This window comes from Rhipicephalus sanguineus, chromosome 11, assembly GCF_013339695.2.
Source record: "Rhipicephalus sanguineus isolate Rsan-2018 chromosome 11, BIME_Rsan_1.4, whole genome shotgun sequence".
Taxonomy (NCBI): domain Eukaryota; kingdom Metazoa; phylum Arthropoda; class Arachnida; order Ixodida; family Ixodidae; genus Rhipicephalus; species Rhipicephalus sanguineus.
In genome coordinates this window covers 72,852,671-72,871,345 of record NC_051186.1, presented here as the reverse complement: position 1 = coordinate 72,871,345, position 18,675 = coordinate 72,852,671, and the positions used below count along the sequence as shown (strand labels likewise).

The following is an 18,675-nucleotide window of genomic DNA, read 5'->3' as shown; positions in this document are numbered from 1 at the left end:
TTCGTAATTGTTCTATAAAAACAACGTCACAAGTACTTAAACGGTAGCCTATATATACGTCAAGAGAATATTGTATATATTGTGATTTTCTTTGAACTCTACAAAATACGTGCGAGCAGCTGTACTTTGCAAAACTATCGTGAGTGTTCTAACGGCTCCATTCAAGGTCTAAATTAGTGCAACAAATCAGTTATTTTAAATGGTCTGGCAGTTGCACTTTATGCAATTGAAATGTGTTTTTTTTTTGTTTTGTTGTTGCGATTTCATAAATCTTCGTGATTTTTTCGTGATTCGTGATTGTGTTCGTGATTTTTTTTAAACCCTGCCCCGGATCAAGACATTTGTTTTCTACAATCAATAAAGCTCTTGTTTCTTAATTCCACCGAGTTGTATTCAAATCGACCCGGCAGATCTCTGCTGGAGACATCACTACTTTTTTTTAAAAGACGTTAAAGAAGAAACTAACGTAGGTCCTGAGTTAATGTCTGCACTTACGATTGATGTGGCAACGACGACATTTAAGCCACAATGGACCTTTCTTCGCTTAAATGTATTTGAACATATCGCTGAAGCGACGCGCCCTTTCATTATTAAGCGACGCTACTAGCGCAGAAGGTGCACGAAGAAGGCAGCGAAAGTTCATCCGCCGAATCAACGACGACATCAGCTCACCTTGTAGCAGCGAGACGGCTGCAATTTTTGATTAGACATGGACGTATACAGAAACGACTGGCACAACGTTTAACCTCTACCCTTCCGTATTGAGTAAACACGACAGAAAAAAAAATGAACACGTGCACTATAGATGCCTCGTTACGTTACTTTAGATAACTACAATGATTACATCTCCCTCGCCCCGACACCCGATCCGTGCTGTTGAACAACGATGCCTTAAAGATCTTCCAACTGTACTTCTTCCTACACCCGGCTCGTGCGGCCTTGACAGAGTTGTTTTGTTGTGGTTTCAGCGCGGAGCGCGCTCGCTTCTCAAATAGTACGTGATTCGAATGAAAGGCGCCTTGCCGCATCGTCACACTCGTGTGTCCTTGCAGCGCACTGCCAAAGGTGACTGCGGGGATCATTCATAATGGCACGGTTGGCCGCTGAAGGCGCATGGAGCGAACCATTAGCGTTTTCGATTTAGGGGCGGCGGGATTTCGGATAACCTTCCGCCTAGGCGCTTCTAATGTTTGTTTTTCTAAATATAGTCGCGCGGCTTCCCGGGTATATAAGTGATAACTGCGAGTAACAGGGCCAAGCTCTCCTGTTCTGCCGGTTATTGCTGCGGAAGGAGCGCGCCTATAAAGCTCTGTTTTTTGCTTACGCGGTACAGCGAAAGCACCGAAGGTAAGGGTATACATTTCTCAAGTTTTTTGCAGTCGAGGTTAAAGTCTAATCTGCAGAAGTATGATCGTTTTTTTTTATGTGAATGGCTATAGTATAGAGATAATATATTTGTTTGCGTTTTACGTCCAAAAACCACCATATGATTATGAGGGACGCCATACTTGAAGGCTCCGGAAAATTAACCCACCTGGGATTCTTAAACGTGCACCTCCATCTAAGCACATGGGCCTCTGGCGTTTCGCCTGCATCGAAATGCGGCGGCCGCATCCGGGATTCGATCCCGCCACCTTCCGGTCAGCAGTCAAGCATCATACCTAATAGACCACCGCGGCGGGTTCTACTATGTAGATATTTTGCTTGTATTGCATTATGCTTAAGACAAAGGTGTACTGTGGCACATGAATCCCTTATTACTCAAGACGTTTCAGCTTGAACTTAAAAGTAATGTTGGTATCCGGAAAGGTATTAAAAACGCATGCGCTTCATAGCTAGTGGGTGAACTGTGAACAGTAATGTACATTTGTAGCTTATGAGCGTTTTGGTGCTAGCAAAGGACACAGGAACACAAACATAAAGAGAAGTCAATCGCATTCCAAATACGTTCCCTGAATTTCGGAAAAAAAAGCAAGAGAGTTCAATCGTCTCAGTCTCGAAGCCGCAGATATAAATCTCAAGACATAGACAATCCATGTTTCTGTAATATGGGGGCTACAACTTAATTACTGTGCATGTACATTGATAACTACATGTTTATTCCGTAATTTACAACGCGACTAGTTCGAAACACTCATGTTCATAAGTCAACTGCAAGAAATATTACAGAAAAGCAGTTTACGTGGAACACACCGGTAATGAAAAACATACCAGATACTTCAAAATATGCTAAGAATGAACCCTACATATATGTATAATACAAGATAGCCTGCAACGCGTAGTTCTACGAACACATGTATTTTCTTCGAAAGTTTGGAGAAGGTGTTTATATTGCTTAATATTTCAAACGCTACAAAAAAATATCGCAACAGCAAAAAAAGGAGCAGAGCGAGCTGCAACCTCCATCGTCTGAAATGTCGCGAAATAATAGATGTGTGCATTGTGTTTCAGGATTACGGAACGAAAAATGGCGTCCTGTCATCTAGCTGGCTTGATTATGTGCTTTCTAGCAGCAACTGTGGTCGCCATTCCAGGTAAGTGACGCAGTCAAGGGCACGTGCCTAAGATGTTGTGTGATGCGATCATCCGCCCTTCAGTGTAAGCACGGGGAGTGATCTTAAGAAGCATATATGTTTGCTCAACAAAGCATGCGTCTGAGCTTGTTGGTGCTGCATACATCAGCACCATTAGGCGCCTAGCGTTTGGGTGAAGGACGAAATAGACAGGCAAAGGGCTAAGCTTTTTATAATAAATTTCACTTGGGAGTTAACGACTGTCCTTGTCTCTTTCATCAACAAGAGCTTGATTTGGGCGAGTTGGTTCATGCTGAATATCGTGGGTACAGCGCAACATCAGAAGGAAAAGAAAACGACACACAGGAAAGAGCGCTGACTTTCAACTAGACTTTATTGAAGGTGCTTCGGCCGCTTTTATACATGGTGCAGGTACCGTGCGCATGCTCTATAACACGTGTCATAGTATGTATGATTACGCTAACTAAGAAAAGAATATTCTATATCGGATAGGTGAAGAGAAGGTGTACTAATGCACTGATCCGAGGCCTTCCTGATAAAAAACGCTTCTATAATTTCTCTTTCATGCTTCGTTTTTTGCTTTTTTCAGAAACCTTGTCTTATGGAATACAGGACTGCACTTGCATTCCTTGCAATGTATGGCCATATGGCTACCATACCCATTCTTGACGTTGTACGCATGCTGCCTAGCTCGATCATTAAAACATTGCCCTGTTTGGCCTATATATAATTTTCCACAGGTTAACGGTATCTCATAGACAACATTTGATTGGCATTCTGTGAAGCTGTGCTCATGACGTATATTACATGGTCGATCATTCTTCTTGCAATTCAGGACACACACTTTTGAAAGCTTGCAGGGGGCGGAAAACAACAAATTGATATCATATCTGGTTGCTATTTTCTTTAAGCTGTGAGACACCTTATGTACATATGGTATGACATGCAATGGTCTTTGGTCCTTTTGTTTTCCCTTTGGTCCCGTGTTCTGGCGCTTTACTTTCTGTAGGAGGCTTTCGCAAACGGGTACGACGACGCTGTTGGGGTAGCCAGCAGCTTTTAGTTTACCAATCTGCGTAGTGAGACTAGCCTCAGCCTTGTGCTCACACGACTTATGAAGGGCGGCCTGAATACACGTGGTGGCAATGCCTCTTTTGATTACCTTTGAATGGCCACTGTCAAAAGGGAGGACATTCTTAGCGCTCCTAGGTTGATAGCACCAGCAAGTATGCCTATTGTCAGAGAATGAAATGAGAACGTCTAAATATTGTATGCACTTGTCTTTTGGCAATTCAAATGTGAAATTGAGCCCCCATGAGTGCTCTTTGAAGACATTGAGCACGGCCGTAACTTTATCATTAAAACACATTTGTCCGCTCTCTTCAACAAGCACTAGGTAGTCGTCAACATAACGATACACTCGGCGTACAGGCACACATGCAAGGCTCGCAGAAATGCGGTTGTCTATTACGGATAAGAAGATGTCACAAAGAAGTGGGGCTAGTGATGAACCTATACATATGCCGTTGCGTTGGATTAAGAATTGCCCATCGTGGTTGATGGTTGTCGAACTAAGATAAAATTCTAGGAGCGTGATAAAATTGTCAGAGTTCAAGCCTATAGCGTTCTGAAACTGCGGCTCCTGTTCTTCAAAACACTTCCGCACTGCACAAAGAAGGCCATCACGTGGAACCGAGTAATAAAGGTCCTCAATGTCTACCGAAAATCCCACGATGTTGGAATGGTACCCCATCTGTAGTTCCTGGACCAGTTCAGTGGAGCTTCTTATTAGGAACGGATCTTCAAAAGTCAGCTTTTTCAATTTGTCCTGAAGAAACTGTCCTACATGTTTCTGCCATGACGATCTCTCCGAAACTATCACTCTGAAAGAATGCTGCGGCTTGTGCGTTTTGCAAGAGAAAAAGGCCTCCAAGTAGCCTCTTTCAGACTTGCCCACTAGCTTTCTTAGTGCCTCCAAATTCATGTCCTTGGTCAGCTTCAGCGCTTTTCTTTTCTGCTGTTTGGGGTCAAATTTTAGTCTACTAGGCTAGTACTAGGCTACTAGGCTAGTCTCACTACGCAGATTGGTAAACTAAAAGCTGCTGGCTACCCCAACAGCGTCGTCGTACCCGTTTGCGAAAGCCTCCTACAGAAAGTAAAGCGCCAGAACACGGGACCAAAGGGAAAACAAAAGGACCAAAGACCATTGCATGTCATACCATATGTACATAAGGTGTCTCACAGCTTAAAGAAAATAGCAACCAGATATGATATCAATTTGTTGTTTTCCGCCCCCTGCAAGCTTTCAAAAGTGTGTGTCCTGAATTGCAAGAAGAATGATCGACCATGTAATATACGTCATGAGCACAGCTTCACAGAATGCCAATCAAATGTTGTCTATGAGATACCGTTAACCTGTGGAAAATTATATATAGGCCAAACAGGGCAATGTTTTAATGATCGAGCTAGGCAGCATGCGTACAACGTCAAGAATGGGTATGGTAGCCATATGGCCATACATTGCAAGGAATGCAAGTGCAGTCCTGTATTCCATAAGACAAGGTTTCTGAAAAAAGCAAAAACGAAGCATGAAAGAGAAATTATAGAAGCGTTTTTTATCAGGAAGGCCTCGGATCAGTGCATTAGTACACCTTCTCTTCACCTATCCGATATAGAATATTCTTTTCTTAGTTAGCGTAATCATACATACTATGACACGTGTTATAGAGCATGCGCACGGTACCTGCACCATGTATAAAAGCGGCCGAAGCACCTTCAATAAAGTCTAGTTGAAAGTCAGCGCTCTTTCCTGTGTGTCGTTTTCTTTTCCTTCTGATGTTGCGCTGTACCCACGATATTCTCTTTCATCCTTCGTCCAAAAGTTTTGCGCCTAACGGTGTTGAGTTATTTATGGTTGTCATAAAAGAAGACAAGAAAATAAACGCCTCTTTGCGGACTGGCCTTCGCATTTTCTTGTCTAAAAAATTGAACATTGTGGTACTCGTAACGGTAATTCTTAACTTAGCTGAAACCTAAGTGCTTACCTGTAATAGAGGTAGTTTGAGTATGCATGAAGAATATCTGATTGTTTAGCCAGTCATATTAACTTCGCGTTGAGTTCGCGAGGTTTTTTTCGCACTATAATGTAATTACCATCTATTACTGAGACGGAGCTTTTCTTGTAAGATAAAATGGTCTTAAATTAATCCTATCTAGTGAGGGTGCGAACTATGTACAATTTTACATGCGACACATGGGCGCCACCCCCTTGGGATGTTAAGCGAAAGTTTTCTTATATTTGTATGTTGTGACGTGAAGTTAACAAGGTCGTGAAACGTAGAATGTACCAACGCAGCCGTTTTCATGCGAATGCGTCTACCGTATCAATGTTCGTTTAGTTCCTTAAGATACAAAACGGCAAGAATAGAGACAATGCGTCGGCACCTAAACCCAGCCGCAAAATAGTCTATACATATGGACGTTATGAGAGCGCTGATCAATAAATCATGAAGTTGTACAGTTGAAATGTCGAAAACATTTACGATGCGTCTCTTTTATGTACACAGTAATACTTATATTGTTTAGAAACATATGCTCTGAGTTAATACTCCACTCTAGTAGCTTCTGCCATTGGTGGGCCACTTTTACCGGCATTGTGCTTCTCATGTAATGGGATTCCATCATCCTAAGCGCTGTATGATCATTCCTTCTGACAAATACTCGTCTCATGACTAGTTTAAAGGCACGCAATTAAGATGAATGCCATGTATAGTTATGAGTAGCGCGAAATAAAAAATTGGCCGCGTATCTGCGTGCTTCGCTGCAAATGTCGTCTAAAGACGATAGAAGAGGCGCTGCGTGAGATATGGACGCCATCTGGCCATACGTCGGAAAACATGAGTGCTGTGTTGCGGGCTGGTAGTCCCGGCGCAGCAGCAGGCGAAGACCGGTGGGGACGCCAACCAGCCCGAACACGCGGTTTGGCGCGATGCGCTGAAGCAGAAGAAACGTCCGCACTCAACGAGTACTCTGCACACACTCTTTTATTTACACGTCGCCTGCGTAAAACAGGAATGACCGAGCGGCGCCCCATGGCATTCGTACAGCGTAATAAGAACCGAAACCGAAACACAACAATGAGCCCGTGCAGAGGGCACGGAGGAAGGCAAGTTTCAGCGCAGTCGCATTTAAGTCGCATTAGCTTAAGAATGTAGGGTCTTTGGAATTACGTATGTATCCATTTTCTATTAAAGGAACACACCACCTAATACTTACCTTGTGATGTTGCGCCTGAGATATGCGTGATATTTACTTTTTGATCGACAACGTTCACAAGTATGAACAGCCGTACCAGTTCAAGATGGCTGGCCCTTGGGCAAGTCGTTCAACTTTGGCCGAGTGCCTGAATCGAGTGACGTGCCGACAAACAGGAAGACAGACAGACCAAAATTTCTCCGTTTAAGTATCCCAAGAAAGACTAGCGTCTTTAAAACAAGAGACGAAAGGAAGAACAACACGGACCGAGCGTTGACTGTTAACTAGCGTGCCGTGTTCTTCCTTTTCTCTCTCGTTTTTCTTTTAGAGTTATTCTTAACTATGCATCCATGCCAACTCGCCCAGCTTACCACTCTTAGGAATGTCATGTTCAGGAAAAGTTGCGCATACTATAAACAAAGAACAGTCCCACAATTAGTTGTGACAGTGCCATTGCATTCGCTTGTTGCTGGATGTTCTATCACGTGCGATGAATGCGTTCAGCCATACAGTTATGTATTTTAATGCCCCTTCCTCTACCCAAAAGTTATCAGAATGGACGTTCGCATAGCAATAGTTTATTGGTGTGTCTACTTGTCGGCATGTACTGCCGATATTCGTTATAAATGTACCGAAAAGAGTTCTAAGCCTGCCCTACTGACCACACATTTGTGTTTCCACGTTTTGAACAATTTGTATGTAGAAAGCAAGGTACGCACACGCTATTTAATTTAGTAATGCCAGTAAAATGGTTGGCGTAGAATAGGAAGTCGAACCAGTGCAGGATTGTCTATTAGCCTGCGCTATGAAGCTGCCTCTTTGCCAGAGTACTGATATTTGGGCGAGTTGGTACTGGCTGATAACTCACTGCGGAACGCAAGCACGGACAAGTAAGAAAGAGACACCACGAGTTCACACTCACAACTGATTTATTACAAAAGATGATAGGCAAGAATTAAACAAGGACATCATTGAGGTCTTGCATATGAGAAATGTGGGAGAAAATTGCGTAAGTCAGGCGTCTATCATCATGTCAGGCAAAGAAATCGCTTTTTGAGGAACACGTGAATGCCGCACGTTAAAGCTGTGTCACGTCGGTTTGGTGTTTTCAGCATCAAGCTTGATAGCAGTTTACGGCATGTTAGTGTTCGCGTGGCGCAGATTATCTCGATTTTAAAGACGATAGTCTTTCATGGGGAACCTAAACGCAGAAATTTTGGTCTGTCTGTCTGTCTTTCTGTTTGTCTGTTTGTCAACCGATTCAGCCACCCGGCCAAAGTTGAACAACTTGCTTACTGCCCACCCATCCTGAACTAGTACGGCTGTTCATACTTGTGAACGTTGTCGATCAAAAAGTAAATATTACGCATATCTGAGGCACAACATCACTAGGTAAGTATTAGGTGGTGTGTTCCTTTAATAGAAAATACAGATACATAATTCTAAAGACCCTAGGTTCTTAAGCTGCGGCTGCGGCTGCGCTGAAAATGCCATGCCATGCGCGCCGACGAATGCTTTCTGCCACGGAGGACGAAACCCTCTGCACAAGCTCATGTTTTCCGATGTATTACCAGATGGCGTCTATATCTTACGCAGCGTAGCGTAGACGCAGCGCCTCTTCTATCGTCTTTACACGGCATTTGCAGCGGAGCAGGCAGATACGCGGCCAATTTTTTTGTGTGCTGTTTTTTTTTCGGGGTTTGCCGATTGTGGTCGTGGTTTCTTGAACCCACCGCCAAGTTGAGACTGTACTAATGAGTATATAAGCGCATTTAATCCTTTCTAACTAATTCATATTTAAAGAAAAGCGGCGCACAAAAAGACGGAGACAAAGAAGAGAACCACACACAGCGCTCCGTGTTTTTGTGCGCCGCTTTTCTTTAAATATGAATATACACCAACTCGCCCAACTTTCTATTCTGTTACTTTCTAACTAAGCAGCGAGTGTGCGCTCTTTGCGTATCTTTCCTTCCTGTCCATGTATGTGTTGCGCAGCCAGTCGCGTATTTGTGTGAGCCTAAGGTAGCGTCCCTGGTCTATGATATTAACAATAAAAAACTGCCATACAATCAACACTCTTCTCTACTTTCACAGAGAAATGTCACATTCCGGATGAAGACTGGGAAGAGCTGGTCGATCAGTTCCTCGCCAAGATTCCCAACGAGTACACATTCCCCGGCCCGAACGAGGCCACGAAACACAATGAAGTTCTCGCCGGATTCACAGTTGGCGACATGAGCCTCAGCGGTTTGTCGTACCTTAAGAGATACGGCACTGTTCGCGTGTACTGCAAGAACGGCAAGCCACACGTCGACATCAGCATGGGCTCGCAAGCGCCAGTGAAGATGTCCATTCCCTGGAAATACTGCGGTGGCAAGAGTGGTCTCTTGGGCACCCAGGCAAACCACGTCAAGATCTGCATCGGCTTTGACGTCGAGGAAGTTGGCGGCAAGGTAGCCCTGAAACCGGTCAGGGTTTCACCCAAGTGGATCGAGTCCATGGACATCAAGGTGGACGGTGCCGGAGATGTGGTCAACACGGTGGCACACTTGATGGGCAAACTCATGCCGGCATTCGTCAAGGATTTCTGGATCGAGAACCTGCCCTGGAGAATGCACAAGATGCTCGAGCAGATTACGAAATAACTGTACTTCGAAAAATGTTGCGGGGCTTTCTTGCTGAAGATCTGAAATTCGAAATAAAATTGGGGACATAATTAAAAAAAATAAGAATTGTTCTTCTTTTCAAGTTACAGATTTAAGTTTGTCGCTTTTAAATTGGTTCAAAACACAAAGATTTGCTTATACAAATAACGTCAGAGTGCATATACTATGTTGAAAAAAATGAAGCAGAAACCCCTTATCATGGAGCTGTCAGATAGTCAATATGCGCCATATGTAATTCCCGTTTTGCTTATACTGAGCTTCTTGAAACTGGCGATGATGAAGTTTTAATTTCCCATTTTTCTGCTACTGTATTTATATTGTAATGAGATGAAAGGCTCTCAGGAATCTCCGGCCTCCATTTTTGGCATCTCATTCCTACGTTATAATCGACTTTCTTCAGCAGTGGTGTGCTGTTGTTTGTTTCGCCGTCAGGCTGCTACACTGACGAGGAATTTTCTCCGGAGACCACGCAGAAGACTGCTTACGCATTACTATAACAATTATACATTATATTGGCGTGGTCACTGAGTGTGTGCTTTTAACGTGCAAATATTAGTAATTTCTTCCACATGAATATCCATGGTGGCTCTACAGTACCTCTTTTCATGTCTAATGACGTGATACGCTTACATGATGATTGCACTCCGCTTGGTGAGACAGTAATGCCAGTAATGGTCGTTCTTATCAAAAACGCTCAGAGACAGCTTCCGAGTTGTTTGTCCGTGAGGGGGAGGGGTAACATAGTCTGACGCGACTGTTTTCCGTCACAATGAAAGCGTTTCAGTTGGCTGGCTTCTACAGCCTATTATGACTGTGGCTTGTCGGCATTGGTTCAGAAAGAAATAGGAATGTAAAGGTGAATCGGAGGACAGCGATAGTTGCAAGGTTGTAGGAGGCTTGCGGAGTAAAAGAAAAGGAGTGGAGGGCGACTTTAGAATCCCTAGGATTTAATGCCGCCGCAAGAAGTAACTGGTGAGACGTCTAAATGAAAAACAAGCGTTTGGAGCATGTGCAAAAATAAGCTGATTGACAGTAAGATATGGAGGCACAACATGTAATGAAGCAAGGAGCAAAAGAGGACGATCGGGACAACGCTGCACTGAAATAGATCTAAAAAAAGCCCTTTCTACCCTGAGAAAAAGGCAGAAAATTCAACAAGACAGACTGTTGAACAAAAGCGGAGGAAGCAGGAGTCTGTGGCAGTATCCTGCTTTCCTAGGTTTTTCCCGCTTTGAGCTCTTCCGCATGACACTTCACGAGGAAGTTTTGATAAGTGGGTAGCAACCCAAGTGCATCTGGTTAACCAGGTGTACATGGTGAACCTTCCTGCCTTTATTATGCATTTCCTAACTCTGATTAGATCCAACATGCTATAGTCGCTTACAAGCTAAAAATAAAAGCAAACACCACACCCAGTACTTCGGTGCACCTGCCATTTATCTCGTTGAAGGGACACAAAAGAGAAACAATGAATCGGTTTAATTGATAAATTGCTTTGTTAAAACACAAATGTCGTTAATTTCACCATCACACATATATTAGCAGATAATAAAATGAAGGTCAAAATTCCCATTTTAAATTTCGCGCCGTAATCTCCCCGTGTGACGTCACGGATTTCAAACTCTATTCATTGTATTTGGGCGCCATTGCCTGAACAAAATTTCCTTAAACTTGGTATAAAAAATGTATGGCTCCTCCGGACGAGAATGCACATCATTTTTACCCGTTAGGAACTACGTGGACCCTAGGAGGCGCCGTCAAAGTATGTGACGTCAAGGCGAATGGTGCGGAAACGTCAACGTGGCGTCGTCACCCACACTTTATTTTTGCGCGTTTTCTCGCTTAGTGAGCGTGTTCTCGCGGCAAACGTGGTGTTTTTGATATCGTTAGAGTAGTTTACAAATACCAGAATTGCTTTGCTCTTTAGTGTACCTTTAAAATGTAACCTTTGGCTGAACGGTGTTCTTAGACTCTTTGTGGAAGTTTGCCAGGAACCTCAAGTTATAACGCGACAGTGTTAGAGATGTCTTTTCGAAGAAATTTCGGCGTCGGTGTCGATGTCGTTGGTTGTGACCCCAAATCAGCGTTGCCCATGAGCGAAAATTCGAGATTCACGCAAATAAAGGAAATAAAAAAATTCTCGGTTCGAGTGGGAACCGAGCCTTGGACGTCTGCGTGGCAAGCAGGTGTTCTACCACAGAGCCACGCCCGTGCTCAAGTTTGTTTCGAATGAAAAAAAAGACACCATATGAATGTTATGTAGTGCTATGAGTGTTCTTAGAGCATGTTATATTTGCGCAGTAAAAGCGTAGAATCGCACCACCAGGCGTCAAAACATGTGAATTGCACAACAAATGAGTGATCTAAAGGCGCATTCATTACAAAGCAATCGCACATAATTTATCATGATCACTCGCAAAAGCATCAACAAAGTGAGCATATGCGTAGGTTCGCGCGTTGCCTCACGAACGCGCAGTGGGTACTTCGCAAATTAGCAAAACGAAGAATTATGGCGTCGTGGGCACTTCGCAACTGCACATGCAGTAGGCATCCTTGGATAGTTTGAAACAGCCAATTTTACGTGTGCAGACGCTCGTTAACTTGCGGCACCGTGTGAACGCGACCCGATTACGCTATCGCATTGTAGTCTTGAGGCGCAGCTCAAGGATCCTCCAATTTTTTTTTTTACCGAAATCTAGCGACACCAACATGTGCCTGTATGGGAAAGATTCCTACCAGAAATATGCGAGGCGTGCTTATCGTTACGGAATCAAGCAACTGCAATTGGACAGAGTATTTATGCAAATTCTATCAGAGTGCGACATCGATGGCTGTGGGGGGAGCTTACGTTTATTCACAGGTTGTAAGCAATTATACATACCTATTTGTTAAAACCTATTTGAGATAGGACGTCACTGAAGAGCATTACGGTTATTGTGAATCGGGTATATCCCACTTGCTGGCAGTGTAACGAGTATCTGCGCTGTATTTCTTGTCGGCGAATACAGAGCGTTGCTTGCCTGGAGTGGTTTTCTCACAGCCGTTGGCATAGAATATGGGGGTTTGTTATAAAACAAATGTCTGTGCCATGTGATCCCTTATACGAAATAGCCGGTCGAAAGATGTACTTATGCTACGTGAGGGACAAAGCAGTCAGTGGTGTGCGCGAAATACTTCTCCGAAATATCCGGGCGGCTTGCTATGCTAGCACATACAAATATGCACTTAGCCTTGTTTCGTCGTTTCAAAAAGCAACTACAGTACATTGATGACACCCCGAAAATAACTTTAGTTTGTTTCAAATAGCATTCGTCGCTTATTTGTGCACGTGCCGTCCCCATCGCAAACTCTCGCGGGGATTCGTAGAAATACTCGCGCGCTCTCCTATGTTCGGCACCACCTTTCTTTCTGAACTAACAGGTAATGTGATGGCGAGCTCTGTGGAAAATGTGCTGCGCGGACTAGGCTTGGATAGCTGTACTGATTTCATGCACTTGCGGTTGTTTTTCCCCGATATTGTAGAATACATGAGCAAGGGAAGAGCTGTTTTTTTGCTGCGCGTTATTTCGAAGAATATTGTATCTCTACATGCCAAATATGGATCGTGCTGTGAAAACAATACACGAAGCGATGTCTCTATTTGTTTCGAAAACAAAAACATCCAGTGGGGGGAGATTGAACGATAGGCATATTATTTATTCCTCCTGATGGAACAATGGAGGCACGTTCTGTAAGCAAGCTTAGCCCTATCGGAAAAAAAACAGCGTCGCCAGTGCCTCCCAGTGCCTTTCAGCGCACTGGGTGGCACTGGAAATGCTGTACAGCGTGTCCCAGTGTACTACAGTGCGCTGGGAGGCACTGGGACAGACTGTACAGCGTAGCCAGTTCCGCCCAGTGCGCTGAAAGACGCTGGGAATAATGTACAGTGTGGCCTGTGGCCCAGTGTCTTACAGCGCGCTGGGAGGCACTGATCACACTGTACAGTGTCTGCCTGCGCACTGGGAACACTGGCAGCACATTGAAAAAAACGGATGCGCTGGGTGGACTTGATATAAGACTTGGTATTTGGTCACGAGAAGTCAAAAGAAAAACTTATCGAATATCTTGAAAATATTATTTTATTCTATGTCCTACACATATCTAGCTTTAGTTTTGTTAAACGACGGACGTACGTATACACTAAAGCAATGATCTACCGAGCTCGCGCGCGCGCGCTTTCTCTGAATTGTGTGATCGAGTGCCGTGAATGAAGTTCGTATAACTGCATCGAAAGAAATTATCATTCGCAACACAATATGACATTAGTATTAGTCTGATAATAACATCAACCTACTCTAGCAGCCAGTCCAGTCCTTCCATATGGGCTCGTACTAAAGCCCCTGAAACTTCGTAAAGTAGCGACACTTTCCTCCTCCGCTCGCGTTCCTCCTCGTTCTCCTCTCCTTCGCACTCTCTTTTCGAGCATGGCGCCACCTACCTTGCTCCCGCGTAGCAGACGACGCTTCGCAAAGAGAGCGCTTGCTTGCCAGGCGGCGCGCTTTAAGCATTCGCACTAGCCGTCTAGCTCTTGGTATCATTTTTTTTTAATTATATGTTGTTTAGGAGATGTTAGGACGCGTTTGTAAAGGACATGCGTAATGTTGAACGTTAATGTCCCGCTCTACATGAAGCCTTCTGAAACTTGTACATTGTATACGTCATCCTCGCGAGGCGAATTCGTCGTGCATACCAGTGACGCACTGAGGCTGCCAGTACGCACTAGAGGTAGCCGTTCCGAAGTATCGGTTGGGTGAATATAGTTAACGCCGCTATACGTGCCTGTAATATGTAGCACTGTACCCTGCAATACAAAAGGGCGTATTTTAGGCATCTCTTTCCCACAAAACGATATCCAGCATCTGGCTCGCTCTCTTTTTTCTTTTTCACCCAATCTCTGCGCTCGCTATTTCCTGTTAATTGTTTAGCAACCTCACAAAAAAGGGTGTGCTATGAGGCGTATTCCTGTCCTGAAACAATAACCATCAATCGCGCGTGTCTTTCCTTGCATTATCGCCGGGCGCGCCGTACTTCCAGGTCACGAATGGCGTGCGTGTTATTAAACAGCACCTTGATAGGAAAGTGCTGAGCGCCGAGTTTTCAAGAGAGGAAGCGCAAACTAGCCAGGTTATTGGTGAGGGACAAGAAGACTCCACAAAAGGTGCGGACAGTTTTTAGAGTGCAAGAAACACATGGGCAATGGGTGTTGGCTGTATTAAGAGTGGCGACTATTATTTATTTAGAAAATGACGGTCAGTGCAAGCAGCAGCTCGGAGCTTCATTGAAAGAAGAATGCGCCAGAAGGCGTACATCATTTCCAGTCAAGACAGCGTTGGTTGATTCGTTAAGAGATTAGACGCACCAACCATAGTGCGCTAGTGCGCCTCGTAGACGTACTTGACATACGAACTATACTCGCTGCTCAATGAACGAGCAAGCGAAAGAATAAACTAGCCAGCTGCCACCGTAAACGTTTCCTTCGCGAGAGCTCCACTCGCGGATAATAACATCATCTGGGGTTTTACGTCCCAATACCACGATATGTTTATGAGAGACGCCGTAGTGGAGGGCTCGGGAAATTTTGACCATCTGATGTTCTTTAACGAGCATTGACATCTCACGGCACACTGGCCTCAAGCTATTCGCCTCCATCGAAATGTGACCGCCGCGGTCGGTCGCGACCTTCGGGTCAGCAGCCGAGCACCATAACCTCTGCTCCACCGCGGCGGAAAGCCACTGGCGGATATAAACCTCCACACGAAATGGTACTTAAACCTTCGCGCTAAATAACACGTGTACGTGAGGTTCCTAAACGATGAACGCACCCTGCGACTCGGTTGGGCACGCACGCTTTGCCTACCTACCTTCTATCGCAAGTCCACCGGCGGATCTAGCGACGTACAAGAGCCACAGAAAGCTGTTTGCTCCAGGAAAAAAAAAACAACTGAGCACGCAACAAAAAACAGAGAGTACCACTCCTTATGTGAGCTTTTGCACTGCAGCTTTGCTTCTCCAAAGGAATTGCGCCGAATCTCTGAAGTTTCGCAATCACATTTTCGATCGTCAGTCGGCGTGCCTCCGTAGTCGGTGTGCCATGCTAGGCGCACAAACCAATACCGCAAACTCAAACCAGTAGGCGCATCTCGTCAAGCAGAAAACCTAACCATATATTCTTGAAGAAAAAAACACTGAGTACAGACCCCGCAGAAGCAGCAATAAAACGTGTGAGGAATAGAACTTGTATTGGTTGCCAAGGAAGCCCATAAGCGCATGATCCATTTCCTCGGGGTCTCAGTAAAATTACAATGATTTATAGCGTAGTGGGTTCTTCGCAAGTGCACTTGTATTGGTTGCCAAGGAAGCCCATAAGCGCATGATCCATTTCTTTGGGGTCTCATTAAAGTTCTTCGCCCCCTCCCCCCCCCGTCTCTCTCCCACGTGAACGTATGTTATACAGCATGACGGGAGAGGGAAATAGCGACCGGGCGTCACCCAATGCAAATTACATAACTGGTGAGCCGTTTAAAGCTTCCAACACATTACAAAGGGCTGAGCCATAATTCTTCATCGTCATCAGTCGTCGCGTCAACAAAGTGCACATAATGCCTTACAGACGTCTGGCTGGTGCCTCGCTTCTCCGCCGAATGACAAATAATGCCTTAGTAGGTGCTTACCAACTTCACAAAAATTGTGATTTATGGCGTAGTGGGTACCTTTCTAGTGTACTTGTATTGTAGCCCCAAGAGAGCTTACAACGGGCTTTAGAAACGCCGCTCTTCCAGCTTTCATTGTGACTGTGCTGCGGTTTCAGCGCAGGCCTGGCGTTTTTTTTTTACTGACCGAAACGTTACAAAATGACGCTAAAGATTTGTATAAATTTTATCCGCAACACATATATGTTGAAGAGCCGCATATGTGGTATATAACCAGTTGTTTACAGTTGGGTAACGCTGCCAAAGGAAACTTAGGTGTTACGAACACCAGAAGCCGTAAGCTGAAGTGCTTATACTTGTCCCTTATGATGGAGAAGGCACGCATGTTTCACGAACCCGTGTGCATGTGTGGAAGAGGTTCTTGACAGTTCGTGAAGAAGGTCATCATCATCATCGTGATCAGTGAGCACCAGCAGCTGGTCATGACTTCTTATCGGATCTGGTCGTGATCACGGTGGCGAGGGTCCCTGTGTAGTGAGGTATGACGTATAGTGCAGATGTTGGAAATCGTGGATGTCTCGGTCAATTCGTCGACAAATTGTGTGTCGATAGAGCCGGCGACATGTCGGAACTTGAAGCCACCGTTCGCGGTAGTGAGGTATAGGCCGTCGAGGATGATAGGTTTGGGTAGTGCTACGTAGACCAACATTAGTGGATAGTGCTTGTCGTATTCGTAGACTACCTGGGCGTATGCGGCCTACGTAGCCTAGTCTACAAAGCGGCTGTCAATCAATCTGTCATCATCCTCAGTCAGCAAGAAGCCATCGCCCAGGCTCGTAAGAAGTGAAGACGACACTGCGTCCTTCTGGCGGACTAAGTGCACTTTACGGTGCGATGATGTGAATATTATACGTAACTTTTGTTAATATAGTCCTCTGGGTCGATTAATGCTTGAATATAGTTTGCTGAATCATACGAATACATATGTAATAATGTAATGTTTATTAGACTGCTATAAAAGCGGAGCCAACACTGGAACCACAGACGTTCATCTGATATGACGCTTGTATCGTAGGAGCACATATGTAGTGTTTATTGCTGTCTTGTAAAATTAGATAGCCACCACCACAACCACAATTGACGTTGCACTGGCATTACGCCTGCAGATGCTGTGTTTACAAACCAGTTTATAGATCTTGCGTGGCTCTGTGGTAGAATACCTGATTGCCACGCGGAATGCTTGGGTTCGATTTTTGCTGGGATCCTAATTTTCATTCTTTCCATTTGTCGGGTCAACGCTGCCGATGTCGGTTTTTCTTAACGCTCTCGCGTTTAAGTTGCCAATGTCTGTTCTCGCCGTTCCTGGGTAGATATAAACTGTTAACCACCTGTGGCACATACCCGTACACCGTGGCCCGAGGTAAACAGATATGTGCCACACGTGTCTAGAGGAAACGGTTTGACGACGTACGCGACAGGACTTTCACGTAATTCATGCCATGACCCAACAGTCATGTCCGTCAAATCCTCTTACCCTCCCATGCAAATGTCGGTCCACACAAAGTTAAGGAGGCGATTATGAGAGCACCCAGACGTAGGCGGCTAGATAGATAGATAGATACGTAGATAGAAACGCTCGAAGTGCAGTGCCAAAGGTTCGCTAAGAAATGCTTCGCATTTAAAACGTGTGGCAGGTACACACTTTTGATGCGAATACTTACCAAACAGTCGAGCGGGTGGCCTTCCCCTGCTCATTTTCCTCCTCCTGACTGTTACATCACTCCTCCCCCCACTTCCCTTTCTCATCCCCTCGCTTTACTATACTATCCAAGGCTATGTCATACTTTAGCATCTGCCCTCCACCTTTCCCTCCTCATCGACCATACTTCCCTTTCACACCCCTATAATGCCCTGTTCAATACCCCTCTCATGCCCTGTTTTCCCTACCCCTCCCCCTCACGTCACCTGTTCGCGATCGCTTGCCTTTTCCATCCCATTGTTACACCATACTGTGATATGATGTACATGGTAATGCTACGGTTTACCTTCTCACCTCCTCCTTTTCCTCATCACTTCCTCTCTCCGTACCCTCTGATCAATCCGCCTCATCCTCCCTTATCTTTCCCATCCCCTTACGTAACTAGTCTATACAAGCTAATGCAATCCTTTACCTTCTCACCTCCTTAATTCCTTCCTCCTCACCCTCAAATCACTACTCACTCTCACATCTCTTTTCCACTCCTTGCCTCGGCGCGGCGTTGCGATTCTAGGCGCATGTGTGCTGGGTATTCGCTAGGCAACACGCAGTGACGTCAAAGCTAGGAGAGGTTTTTACCAACACCACAGGGACCACGCTTCATCTTAAAGGGACACTAAAGGCAAATAAGAAGTCGACGTTGATTGTTGAAATAGCGGTGCAGAAACCTCATAGTGCTACTTTTATGCCAAGGAAATGCTTATTTTGAAATAAAATCACGTTTTAGTGGTCCGCATCGCGTTAGCACTCTTCAAATCACCCGCCTAAAAGCGGCA

General features: G+C 44.9%; 1 protein-coding gene across 1 annotated transcript; it reads left to right on the top strand.

Annotated features, from left to right (window-relative positions):
- The first annotated feature begins 1,124 nt into the window (after positions 1–1,124).
- LOC119373450 (uncharacterized) lies at positions 1,125–9,446 on the top strand. Its single transcript, XM_037643470.2, has 3 exons — positions 1,125–1,347; positions 2,452–2,534; positions 8,883–9,446. The coding sequence occupies exons 2-3, from the start codon at positions 2,468–2,470 to the stop codon at positions 9,431–9,433; spliced, it is 618 nt and encodes a 205-aa protein (XP_037499398.1). The 5' UTR covers positions 1,125–1,347; positions 2,452–2,467; the 3' UTR covers positions 9,434–9,446.
- The last annotated feature ends 9,229 nt before the right edge of the window (positions 9,447–18,675 follow it).